Source organism: Cibotium barometz, chromosome 38 (genome assembly GCF_041138505.1).
Source record: "Cibotium barometz isolate CiBa-2024 chromosome 38, ASM4113850v1, whole genome shotgun sequence".
In the NCBI taxonomy this organism is placed as follows: domain Eukaryota; kingdom Viridiplantae; phylum Streptophyta; class Polypodiopsida; order Cyatheales; family Cibotiaceae; genus Cibotium; species Cibotium barometz.
This window is the reverse complement of record NC_141083.1, coordinates 8,191,358-8,205,246: the sequence shown is the minus strand read 5'-3', so window position 1 is coordinate 8,205,246 and position 13,889 is coordinate 8,191,358. Positions and strand designations below refer to the sequence as shown.

At 46.6% G+C, this 13,889-nt stretch overlaps 1 protein-coding gene across 1 annotated transcript in view; it reads left to right on the top strand.

Annotated features, from left to right (window-relative positions):
• Window positions 1-13,889, top strand: part of LOC147616301 (uncharacterized) — a 149,144-nt gene that overhangs the window by 16,153 nt on the left and 119,102 nt on the right. The window contains exons 6-9 of the mRNA XM_086777027.1: window positions 4,513-4,687; window positions 4,856-4,912; window positions 5,088-5,263; window positions 5,352-5,414. Of these exons, the coding sequence (XP_086633153.1) occupies window positions 4,513-4,687; window positions 4,856-4,912; window positions 5,088-5,263; window positions 5,352-5,414 (471 nt within the window). The remainder of the gene's footprint in view (window positions 1-4,512; window positions 4,688-4,855; window positions 4,913-5,087; window positions 5,264-5,351; window positions 5,415-13,889) is intronic.

The window sequence follows — 13,889 nt, the reverse complement described above, 5'->3', positions numbered from 1 at the left end:
GATCTTGATCATGCATGAGGGTCAGAAATTGGGAATCTTGAATATCTATGCGCCTAACGTGAGAGGTGAAAGGGTGGCCTTTTGGGACACCATTACAAATGTCATTCCCCAGGTTGATCATTGGATAGTGGGAGGAGACTTTAATATGGTTGAGCAACCTTTTGACAAGAAGGGTGGATGCGAAGGGGGTTTACACCCTTTGGAGCGAAGGGGGTTTACACCCTTTGGAGCGAACCTCATGGGAGAGGTTCACGCTTTCCTTTTTTGGCAGGGATTGCTGGACTGAGGATGACTTCCAGAGAAGGCCAAACTCCTTATCTTTCTCTTGGCATAACTATAGAAGCGGGGATGAGAGCATCTTTGCACGTTTGGACAGATTTTATGTGGATGATTGGTTCCTGGGGACAAAGGAGGCACCATTGCTATTATGCCTGGCACCACCATATCCGATCATTGCCCCGTCGTTTTGTGTCTCAGGGAGCCTGGGGCTCGCTCGGCCTCTCCCCGTGTCCGTCTAGATGCTGACATTTACCTTGAGATCACAGAGAGATGGAGATCTTGTGACGGTCCTGATCCTCGTCATAATATTGCACTCGCTCTTGAGAGGACCAGCCATCATTATCATAGCATTGCCTTGTCCAAGAAGAAGAAGGTTTTGGATAAGGAGAGAGCTATTAGGCGTAGGATTGCTGCTCTTCAGAGGGAACATAATAAGCAGATGGGTGGCAGATGCAACAAAAAATTTTTCTCGCGCATAGGCGTTCCCATAGCAGGGATTCTGTGAGGTACTTGCAGGATTCACAGGGTGAGGTTCAAATTGAGCTTGATAAGGTGAGCGGTATTGCTTCAGATTTTTATCGGTCTTTGTTGACTGCAGAGGTGCCCTCTCCTCAGAGAGATGTGGCACGACAGAAAGTTTGGGAGTGTATGCCCAGACTCATTACAGATGCTGTGTGTTCTTCTTTGGATGCCCCTTTCTCGAAGGATGAATTCCTTCACGCACTGCATGCTCTTTCTAGTGGTTCATGCCTAGGGGATGATGGTCTTTCTCCCGCCTTCTTTATTCTTTTTTGGGATCATATTGGAGATGCTATCACTGTTGCCCTTCCGGAAATGTGGCTGTCGGGTATGATGCCGCCATACCTCACGGAGGGGCTGATTCACCTTATCCCCAAGAGTGGCGACAAGACTGACAACAAGCAATGGAGGCCCATCACTCTCCTTGGATCTGCATATAAGATCTTAGCTAAAGCCTTGAGTATAAGGCTGCAGCCGATTCTTGAAAGGACTATCCATGATACACAGAATGGATTCCTGCAAGGAAGGAACATTTTTTATAACATCTTTTCTTTCTGGGAAGCTATCGAGTGGGCAAAGTCTAGTCAATAGCCTCTTGCCATTCTTTTGCTTGATTTTGAAAAAGCTTATGACAGAGTGGATTGGGATTTTTTGGAGGGCACTATGGCACACATGGGGTTTTCCCAAAACTGGATCAGAGGGGTGTCCTGCCTATATAGGGAGGCTCATAGCATTGTTTTAGCTTGTGGGGGACGCAGTGAGCGTTTTCAGATTTCTCGTTCGGTGAGGCAGGGCTGTCCCCTCGCCCCTTTACTGTACCTCATTGTAGCGGAGGCTATGAGCAGGTTTCTTCGGGTTGCCCTTGGTGTTGTGGGTCTCAGGCTGCCTTTATGCACAGAGGAAGAGTTTTTGGACTCTGAGTTAGTAGATGATACGGCGTTGTTCCTTAAGGCTTCACATGCTTGTTTATGTGCTTTTCGGACAGCCTTGGAGGCCTTCTGTTTGGCAGCAGGAGCTACTATCAATTGGCATAAATTAGTGGGTTTTTGGATCAGTGATTCTCCTCTTGCAGATTGGAGTACAGATGTTGGTTTTACTTGGATTGAGAGAGGATGCTCTGCCAGATACCTTGGTTGTCAGGTGGGCGTTGACATCTCCCTTGCACAACAGTTTGCTCCCGTGCTCTTAAGCATTAAAAGGAAACTTCATCACTGGAGTAGGAGGAAGCTCGTCTTGGCCTCTAGAGCTTTGGTGGTTAACCAAGTTTTGCTAGCCACGGCTTGTTTTATTGCTTCGTGCTGGATTTTTCATAAGGGCTGCATTGGCCAACGTCGTCGCCTTATTCGGAACTTTCTTTGGTCAAGGCTTGATGGTAATGAACACACCAAGGCCAGAGTTGCTTGGGAAACCATTATCAGGCCTAAGCAGGAAGGGGGATTGAATATCATTGACCCTGAGGTGCAATGTAAGGCTTTGCTCTGTAAGCTTGTTGTTAGGGGCTTTCTTCCAGGCACTGAGCCGTGGAAGGACTTTCTCATGCAGCAGATCACGAAGTGTGTCCTTGTTCGCGGAGGTGACTGGACTCTCAGCTCACGCTTTATTTTTTCGGATGCAGTTCACCGCTCCCCTTCGTCTCCCCTGGTTAGGTCCCTCCTAAGGGCCTGGGACTGCCTGAGGAGTTTTTTAGTACACATCCCTCTGTGTTTAGCGGAGGAAGCTAACCGGAAGCCCATTTTGTGGAATGATTTGATATTAGATGTGCATGGTAGGCCTCTTGGGGCAGCTATGCATATTCTTTGGGCTGGCTGGGAGACCCTCTGCCCCACAGTGCTAGCCTGGAAGAGGCTTTAGAGCCTCACCGAGGTGCATAGATTGGATTTCATGCAGCATTTGAGAGGCTCTAGCCAGAGGATTGCACAGATTGATGCAGCCATTCCCAACCACTGGATTACTGGATCTTTTTTGTGGAAGGTCGTCATCATTCTTGGTTTGGGGTTTTTTCTAGGATAGGTGTTCCTCTTTAGGTTATGATGGGTCTCTCCTTGCCTAGGGAGGATGATGTACCGGTCTTTTTTTCTGTATAGGATGGATGGTAGCTGGAGAGATGTGATGTGCAGGACCTTATTGACGGCCCCCAGATTCGTCTAGTCAGAGTTGTCGGCAGGTTAGGGAAGCACGTCTTTGTTGACCCCCCCCCCCACACACACCCCCAGGGATGATCACAGAGAGTGTTAGCCTTTGGTTGTATGGTGGCTGCTCTATCAGACATTTGCATTGGGACCCCGGTGAGTGGGAGTGGAAGGATGCTTGTAACCCTTTGAAAAGCATGCCTTTTTTCAGTTATACGGTGCAGAATGCGAGACATCTTATCTTGGGACACATTCAGAGTGTCCCTACTCTTAGACTCCATTGGGAGTCTTACGGCATTTTGATTGACATTCAGAGGGTATTTTGGCGGAGATTGTGGCATTCTTGTTGGAAGCCACAGATTTCCTCCTTTATCTGGTTTCCCTTCATGGTGGTTTTTCCACCAATCAGTTGAGGTCTGTTATTGGTTCTTGCCTAGCATGCTCAGATGTGGAGGAGTTTCGGAGTTAATTTAGCATTGTTTATGGGAAAGCAGGGAAGCACAGAGGGTTTGGTTTGCGATTGCACACCTCTTTGGTAGGATTAAGAGGGATGCAATAATTTCTTTTGGTTCTATCATTTGGTTGACACAGTTTGGGCCTCAGCAGAGATTCGAGGGGACTGACAGGAGCTTGACCATTATGGTTAGGCAAGGAGTTGCTCGGCAGTGTTGTCTTCAGGATTTGCCACTTTCACACTTTGTCCCTCTGGCATAGAGGTTAGATAGTTCTTGAGAGATTATTGCTAGCATTTCAGCCTGGAATATCTGGAAGACTAGATGCACTGAGGCCATTGAGGGTACTGCCGTTCTTGTTTCTCAGTGTCTTTGCAGGATTTGGAGTGATATTATTCACACCATTATGGCTACCTGGGCCAGAATCCAGGATCTTCGAGTGCTGCGGAGAGGAAGCACGGCCAGTTTATGAGAGAGTGGGACATTGGTATCTTTTTCACATCCTCTCATTTAGGACCCTATTGACAGCACAAGGTTCCTGATTGGTTGAGATCTCCACCTTGCTTGGTGTGAAATCTCCATTTTGTAAAATTTTTCATACTTAATAGAAGTCTTCTTTCTGGAAAAAAAAAAAAAGCGCGCAGTCCTGCCTACTTAAAGGCATCAAAGGTGTGGTAGATGTAATAGAGCTGCAGTCTATGAGTGATTTTTAAAACCCACCACTATTGTTTTGGTCAACACCACCATCATTTCTGACCGATGGCAAACCCCATTAAAGGTATTGCAGTGATAGTGTGACATTATGCAACTCTTTTATAGTTAGTATGTATGCAATCGAGGTGGATGTAAGAGCCCCAGCTATGTATTTTCTATAACAATTTCCATCACACTCAAACAAGTTTACTCATTGCACAGAAGGTTAATTTCATTTTCAAAAAACCAAAAAGTGAGGAGTCCATAGACTGAACCAGCAACATGTTTGAGGGTTTATAGATACTCCACTTGATACAGTTCTACGTGTAGTGCTGCTTTGAAAACGGAATCTATAACACTCTAATTTTTAGGGCATGTTCTTCATATTATCTAGTTTCATTCACTTTAGAGTCCATGTAAGTTCTTGTTTTGGTATGCAGGCATCAAACTACAGTTTACAGTACAAACTTGAGGAAAAGACACGTGAACTGGCTATTCTTGTAGAGAAGCACAATAGACATTCAGTTTTTTTGGACGCAATCGAAAAGGAGGCCTTTGTTGTAAGACAAGCTGTTGATGAGGCAAATGCATGTGTTAAACACAAAGAGGAAGAAGGCAAGGGTTTTCTGACCAGTATTATGATCAAATCAGAGGAATGAAACAGATTTTGTTGTTCCTTTGAAAGAGAATACAAGATGCTTTGGTAATGTCTTCAATTTTGGCAAAGCCACCTGTGAACAGATTCTTGATAATGCTGACTTTGCATAAACTCAAATTTTACAGTAATTGCGGTGCATAACAATCTTTTGAAAGTCCTAGCATTTGAGAGCACATTTTTGGGTGAGGTTTTCATCCCTTAAAGTCCTAAGATTCAGTGTGGTATAAACTAAGCTTATTTTTCCTTTTTCAGTTTATTTAGTTATTTTCAAAAGAAGCCTTATCCGGTTTACATGCTGAAGCTACAAAAAATTAATGATATGATTGAGATAATTCTGCTAAGTGTTGGCCTCTACAGGAAGGATAGGTCAGCTGGAGCAGCAGTTGACAAATTATTCAGGCTACCTCTCTGAAAAGAATGAAATGATTGTGGCACTTGAGAAAAAGCTAGAATCAGCATTTGATGATCATGGGGTCGAGGCTCAGCTGGCAATCATATCCACCTTTTCATGCTCAATTCATAAAGTTTCGAGTGTACAAACAAGTTCAGAAGTTGATTTGAATATATGATACTCTATGGCCATCTTACTGACATCATGTGCTATGTTTTCTTAACGTCAAGTACTATAAAGAGACTCTTGAACTGAAAGACAATCTTATTTCAAAAACGAGTCGGGAGAAAGAGGTACTATCTGAACTTCAAAAGTTTTCTGTTCAGCCATTCACCTTAGGTTTATGCCGGATTACTGTTAGGAATGGTACTCGTATTGATTTTGGTATGTCAAATCAAATGTCAATGGAGACCTGCCAGTTTCTATTTGCTTGCTTTCTGAGCGTGTGTGGGGAGAAGTAAGTATTTGACTTCAATCAGGAAATTCAAAAGTTTCAAGGCAGAGGTCGTGAGCTCCCTGGCTGCTGAGCACTAAGCGCCCTGCCTTGCCCTCCTCTGTGTGCCCCTGCTTCACCCTCCTCTGCCTTCCTCCTCCCCCCTCTCGGCTGCCTGCCTTCCCTGCCCCACCCTGCTCTGTGCGCATCTTCCCCCTCTTCTGCCTGCTGAGCCCTTCTGCCCACCATTCCTTCCCCCATTTTTGAGCCCTTCTGCCTGTCCCCTGCCCACCTCTTCTTCCTTTTTGACTTCCCTTCCTAGCCCGGCCTTGGTTTTGGGCCTTCCCCCTCCTTTCCCCATACAACCTCAGCTTTGGAATTTTTTTTCTTCCTAGTGTCTCAGTCAGATTAGCATCCACCCCCCCAATTCCCCCCCCCCCCCCCCCCCTCCCCCCCAACAGCTGGGCGAACCATTCATTTTACATAAGCCAAGCTTGCGACCCTCTTCACTGAGATTGAGAAAGACACCAAAACGACCCTCATTGCCCGGGTACATATCCATTCGCTGAGATTGAAGAAGACACCAAAACGACCCTCATTGCTAAAATCTCTGGGTACACATCCATCCCGTCTCCAGGCCCATGATTAGCTACTTGCGGTGTTGCCCTCTTACTTTGCACTCCACTTCGAAGATGTGAGGCTGCTTGGGAGAGGTTTCTTCCAAGTGGACTTCGATCCTGAGGAAGAAGCCGCAGAGGTGCTGAAGGGCAGCCCATTCCCATTTGGCCTGAGGAAGATGTTCTTCCTACCATACACCAGAGCTATTTCAACCCTGTTGAAGAAGACTGGAACAACACCAGAAAAACTGTCCTCTTACACTGAGATTCCCAGGTCTTCCACACACGTATTGGCCAATGCAGGATGCCATTGGGTCAGCCTTTGGGTTGGCACCTACAGGTGCCCCCTATCCGTGCCTTGCCAACCTCTGCCGCCCAGGTGGTCTCACTGCCTCAGCAGATGATGACTGCAGGGATGGTGCTTGCTCGTGACTGTGAGCTTATCGAGGACTTTGTGTTGCTTCCGGGACCTATCGGTCCATCATTGAAGCAACGTATGGAGATTGCTGGTAGGCCTGACCAATGACGGGCCTGTCACTAGCAGGGTTATGGTGCTTGCTGGTGACTGTGAGCTTATTGAGGACTTTGTGTTGCTTCCGGGACCTATTGGTCTGTGATTGAAGCAACGTATGGAGATTGCAGGTAGGCCTGACCAATGCCAGGTTTGTCACTAGTAGGGGCACTTTTCTAGGGATTGTCCTAGGGCTAGGGGTCATAGGAGACAGTGCAAATGCACCTCTCATAGAAAAAGTGCTGACGATAGTCCGATTGATACTCATTGTCTTGCTTAAACAAGTTATGTCTTTTTTCACTTTAATAAGCATATTTATTAACTCACTTAAATACTTTTTATTGCAGCTTGCTGCCACTTGAGTTTTGTCTTTTTTTTACTTTAATAAGCATAATCACCAGTAATACTTTTTATTACAGCTTGCTGCCACTTGAGTCCTCGAGCTGCATACTTCTAAAAAAGATTGGTGGAGGTAGTGCAGAGACTCAAACCCCCGCAAAGCGTTATACATGAGACCCCAGAGGAGGAAAAACGCAGGAAAGTCCAGTCACTCATGTGCGGGTAAAGAAGTCATTTTAAACATACTTCCCCCAAGGCATATGCATTGGTACTCTGCCAAATGCTGGGCGTAGATGGGACCTTCTCCCCTTCACAGACACATGGAGAGCAGGGAAGGAGATGAAACGAGAACGGTCCCTTATCATCATTTTCCCGGATGTCACTAGGAGACAAACCTTCTAGGATAGGTGGGATGTCCTCAAGGGCGGCTCAGGTGGCACACTGGCAGGACGCGATGGTGACAGTTGATGAGGCCTGCAAGGCGGGCAAGTGGGTGGTGTACAGAGGTGGTCGGATCATTATTACTGAGCGTCGCCCCAAATAGGGGCACGGGGTCTATGAGACCAAAAACCTGAGGTCATCCTGTGGTTGGATCCAGGAGGTTTGAGGAGGCGGGAATGCCATTTTCTATACAGAGACTCATTAGAGCCCCAAAAGGGGTTTACCATACACAGTCGGGTTTGAGTGGCAGTCAGATTTCCGAGGTGAGATCCGCACATCAGGAGTACGTGACTCGGGAGGGGTAGCTGTCCTTGTTAAACCCCACCTCCGACAGATTCTCAGCATTGTCCGAAAGGACGAGGACGCATGGTATCTTTGGGTGCGGCTACATCTTACTGGGGACAAAGTCATCCACATTGTTGTGTGTTATTTTTCACCGAGCCACTCCCCTTATGCCGCACAGCATGGCCAGTCACCATACTTACCATTATATGGGGACATTGTGGAGTTCTCACAGCTGGGGGAAGTCCTCCTACTTGGGGACACAAGGAGTCGCCAGGTCCCACTTGATTTGGACGACCCTACCAGACTACACGAGCTTGACATCACTGACACGGGGTTATAGAGACCATCACAGGACCGCGATGAGGTCACAGTGTATGGGAGACAATTCGTAGAACTGGGAGCTGCACATGGTCTTGTTATCTATAACGGGATGTCGTGTTGGTTCTTCTCCGACGCCCTCACCTGCTTCACTTACTTAGGTCAAGGGGAGTGAGGAGGCATATAATGTGGGATCGAACTATCAAAGGGCGTGGTTGTGAAAGAGGAAATTTCAGATTTTCTTCTAACCATCCTATGCAAAGCTAGGTGAAAATTCTTCATTTGGAGGACCCTATCAGTCTACACGAGCTGGATATCATCAACATAGGGTTACAGAGATCGTCACAGGACCGTGACGAGGTCATGTATATGGGAGACATTTCCTAGAACTGGGAGCTGCACATGGTCTTGTTTCTATAATGGGATGTCGTGATGACCCTTCTCTGACGCCCTCACCTGCTTCACTTAGTTCTAGGGGAGTGAAGAGGCATATAATGTGGGATCGAACTTCCAAAGAGGAAGAGGGGGGCGCGGTCGTGGAAGAGGCAATTTCATATTTCCTTCCAGCCATCCTATGCAAATCCAAGGTGAAAATTCTTCACTTGCACAGCCACAACAAGAACAAAGGTTCAATCAAAATTTCAGCACCCTTGCAAGAGCTCCCCATACCTCAGCTTCGCCCATCCCTCCTCTCTCCCGCTGCCCTCTCTGCCACTTTGCTGCCCCTGCCTCTGCGGCCCCATGCTTCTTTGCTGCCTGCGCCTCTCTGTTGCCCACGCTGCCCCCCAACACCCCCCCCTCCCCTCCTCTCTTCTTTTTCCACTGCCTGTGTTGCCCTTTCCTCCGCTGCCCATTCTTTTACTGCTTACCCCGCTGCCTGCAATTTCCTTCTGCCTTGCTTCTATCCCTCCTCCCCTGCAGTCTGCAGCACGCGTATCGAAACCATCCAGTGGATGATAGATGAGGCATCCTCGTTCCGACTATTCTGCATTCTTTGCAGCATGCCTATGTAACTTAATTGCGTAGTGGGTTCCGTTCACTGGCTCCACCATATCGAATTGGTAAATCGACATCAGTTTGTGTAAGTTCATTGTCAATTTACGAAGGGAAGACATGACTTGGTCTCGTTTCTTTTTGGATTCCTTTCTCTCCTCGTAGATTTCATTCACGAATTCAGAGAAAGGGCTTTCCTTCTTCTCGAAGAGAAACCCACGCCTAAGCTCAACCCTACATTCCATCAGGGTTCAAGTCGGCCTCTTGCCATCAGATTAGTATCATGGCTAATCATCCTCCCTTGGCTGGGCGAACCATAAATTCTATGGAAGCCGAGCTTGCGACCCTTGGTATTTATGCATAAAAACTTGCTTTTCTGTTTTGTTTTGCAGGTTGTAGGTCCACACTTCATTAAATGACAGCCCCGGCACTTTATAAAATCCCACTTCATTAAAAACACGAGCTGGGCACCTAGTTCATTTTAATAAACTTTGCTTTGTTCACCCCTTTTTTTGGTCTTCATTCAATGGGCGCCCTCCTTTTTTGCTTCACTACCCGGCCAAAGCCTATGATAAGTAGGCTGTTGGTACCCTTCCTCTAAAGTTTTAACAAACCTTAGGTTAATGCCTACTAAGTATACAGCCTTAGATGAATGAGTCCCTCAAAGGGGAAGGGAGGCATGGCACCGCTGTTCCAAATCTCCTGAAAGGCTGAGTGATGGTAGCCCCAATGGATTCCAATGAGTAATGAAAAAGCAGGAGTGATGCCATTGTCAGAGCAAGAAGTGTGGTCCTGAGCTCAGGTGGTGAAGGGGACGTCCAAGTGTATCCTCATCTCTGCTATGACTAGGCTAGGCATGTAATCCCAAACTCTATGCTTCTACATCTGGCTGGGGTGGAGGGGTCAGCCGTGTGGAGAGAGGAGAGGAAGTCAGTAGCAATCAGTTCGACTCCCTAGGGATCCGTCTGGAGAATAGCGTGAGAGTCCTAAAGCTGTTAGATGTCCTTCATGCTATGTCTCTATCCCATGATGCTATTGGCATCTTCCACCAATTTTGAGTCCAAAAATCCTCCCTAGCATCATACTTGTACTCTGATCTCCAATCAAGAAGATGGTGCTCCTCCCTCAAGAGGAACCAGTTTGCATCTGTCAAAAGACTGCCTATCTCCTCTTGGTCGCTACCCTTTTGTAGTGGTCACTGGTAAGCTGATGTGCTGTAGAGAGGCCTATGGAGCGATTTCCACAAGCACTAAAATCTTGGCTCCTCCAAAGAATCTCTGAATCTATCTCCTCTTTCTTCTAAGAGTTATTATATTATTCAGGCTAATGTACAGTCGACCATGGACCATCTGGTCTTCATGTGACTTCTTTGATGGCCACTCCGAAGTTACAGCTATACATCCCCCCTAGCTATGTGAGCAGAAAAACTTGTCACACCATCAAAAGCAAAAGTATTTCTAGTCAGTCATATATGCCGGAGTCCAATCCATCGGAAAAAGTGGAATAAGTGACCCATCTCCAGTTGAGTAATTCCATAAGTAGTTCTTCCAAAAACCCAACCCTGAATCTGTGATCTCGTTAGTAATAGTTGTCGATACTCAGCCAATGTAATCCCATACTTTCCTGGCCGAAGGGCACAAGATAAACAAGTGGAAAGTTGTCTCCTCACAAGTGGTGCAAAAGAAACAATTACCCCTAGCAATCTTCCTCTTACGTAGCTGATCCCCAATCGGCAAACTGCGCACCATAACTCGCCATATAAATACCTTTCCTTGAAATGGCAGCTTAGACCTCCACGGTGCACCCAATCATCAGTTTCTTTCCACCATTCGGTATGTCTACACAATTTCCACATCTTATTGGCTTTTTCTGTAACCCATCTCTTATCCTGTACCATCCTATGATATTCTTCATTAGCAGTGTGGGCAACCAAATCATTGGGTTTTTGGAACGCCCAATCCATCCACGGTGACTGTGAAGCCAAGGAAGGCATAACACCCATTTGTGCAATCCTTTCTTCCAGCTTATTCCAGAGCAGTCTATTGCCCCCTCGCAGCAGGCCCATGGGAGTCACATCAGCCGCACACTCCAGAGAGGGAGGCTGGCCCCTTGCAACAGGCCCATGGGAGTCACATTAGCCGCACGCTCCAGAGAGCTAGACGCCCTCTGTCATGTGCACAGAGTGTATCTACTGTGTGCTACACACACACAAGACTAGCTTTGAGGCTTGGGGAAGCTTGGAGCTAGGCAGGCTGATTGGCAAGCTGTGGGCTAGGGATAGACTAACGGGCGGGCACCCAAGTATGGACGGGTGGGTGGGCGCCCAAGTGTGGACACCCGGTGACCGGCCAAGAGCCTATAAAAGGGTGGCCAAGGTTAGTCAATAGTTCATAGAGTCTCGCGTGTCTTTGTGAGAGCTTTATGGTCAGGAGCCTGGATTTAGTGCAGACGTGCACCTGCTTCATGTAGCCGAGGCTAGCAGCAGTCTCGAGGCCCGCAAGGGTAGCTCCGTGGTGGTATGGGACATTGCGGGGTAGAGATTGGTCGGTACGTCTTGCTAGTTAGCTCAGCTCGTGGCTCGGTGGGGACAACCAAGACTTGTGGGTTTTGCCCACGACTGTCAAGGTTGGGTGGTGAGTCAGGCGTGCACCCCCCTTCATGTTATTTGGCTTTGTTTTGCGGGTTTCGAGTCATGTCTAAGGAGCGTTCTATGAGGAGATCCTTGGGGACTTGATAGTGGTATCAGAGCATGCCTCAAAGAGTGTGCAAGTCGGTAGGTAGAGAAGAACGAGGTCAAAGGAAGAGGTACGAGTTCAAGATGATTGCTGTTTTTCATGTATATTGCTGTTTTTTGCATCGTTGGAACCCAAGTGGTTGTAGTCATGGAAAGGGTCACTTTGATTAGCAAGTGAAGAGTTGCTAAATTGGCAAGGAGAGAAGCAAGAGTGCAGTCGGCTGCGAATCAGCAACAACTGAAAGAGAGGAGACTCTGCCAACTGTATGAATCAGCAGGAGAAAGAAAGGGAGAGATTGCTTGTTGGCTGTGTAGGCAGCCTGCGCGAGTGAAATCGGCAGCAAAGACCAACGGCGAGGAGTGGAGGGTTGGTTGGCGATCGCTCAGGCGACGTCACTCCTATTTGAAGATGTCGGCAAACGAATTTCTGCAGCAGCCGACAGGTGGCGAATAGTGAACAGCCGCTTTCCAATGTTTTTTTTAGACTTAGTTTTTTTTAAAAAAATGCGCATTGCTTTTCGTTTTTTAGAACCTACATCGAGGGGTAAGGGGAAAAAAAATAAAAAATCGAAGAGCGTGTTTTTTTTATATAAAACACATGTGGTTTTTATAGGTTATATGTGGTATTTATGTGTGGCCTATGTGTTTTTTTTTAAAAAAAGAGTGCTTTTTACAAGCTTTATGTGTGGCTTTTATAAAAGCCCTCTAGCATGGTTTTTTTTAAATTTAAAAAAAAAACACAAAAGCAACACAAAAAACACATGCTTTTGGGGAGGCCTATAAAATACGCCTAAAGTGAGCTTCTTGCCACACACCTCCTCGTACTCTCTAGCACTCTTCCTTGCTTCCAGCCAAGAATTTCTCTTACTTACCCTCTTCGCGATGTCGACCCAAGAATTGGAGATGGAACCCATACCCGAATGTGAAGACCTGCCGGCTACTGAGGCCGCCAATGGCGATCTTTTTGAAGATTTTGTAACTAAATCTGATTTTCAGGAGTTTAAAGTTGCTTTCGAAGCTTCTTTCTTGGAATGTCAGGCACAAGTGGCCGCATAGATGCAGGCTTTACATAATTCCATCTCTTTATTGACCACTATCCTGTCTACTCTCTCGGGCATGGATACCTTGGCATCTGCTTTAGGCCCCAACATTACTTCGGAATAGTTTGGGGGCGAGCAAAAGCAGCGTACCAAGGAGATGGTGGAGACATGGCTACATAAGTGGCAGGTCCACTTCTAATTTCATCCATATGACGATCGTAAAAAGATTCAGTTAGCAACAGGTTTCCTCTCGGGCAAAGCTTTGCTCTGGTGGAAAGAACTCAAACCTAAACCAACAACCTGGGCATAGTTTGAAGAAGTCTTCAAGAAAGAATTCCTCAAGGAGGAGGATGACTACGATATCGTTACTTAGTTTACCAGTTTGACCATGACCTCACAGAACCTCACTTATGAGGTCTACCTCCAGACATTTAGAGACTTGCAGATGAAAGCTACGAAGATGGATTCTACTACTCTTTTGAGTTTCTTCATAGAAGGTTTACTCGACTCGTACCGTTTACAGGTTAAAAACAACAAATGCAAAACTTTGGACGAGGCCATTCATTCTGCTCGTATTTTATGACGATATGATGGTCTCTTCCAAAACCAAACCTGTGACCGAGCAAGAGTACAAGCACAAAAGAAAGTTCTCCGCGCCGATGGCTAGCATGACAGAAGGAAAGTCTTCGGACTAACCTTCAAAGAATTCTACTTCGACTTCAGCAAAGAAAAACCGTCTCCTCAAGGCTTTGAAGCTCAAGGAGGAGGGACGTTGCTTCATCTGTGAAGAAAAAGGACATATGCGTAATGAGTGCCCAAAGAAGAAGGGTGCAAAGACCAATGCAAGACCCAAGACGAAGGCAGCCAACTAGTTGTCTTTGACAGGTACTTCAGTCACTGTACTCTCGCCCTAGTTCATGTTCTGATTGTATGTTCAACTCTAAAGTTTTTGGCTTGCATGATCTTCTCCGAGTTTATGGAGAAGTGAATGGCCATAGAATCCACATTCTTCTGGACCTTGGTAGCTTACACAACTTTGTTAATTACAAACTTGTGC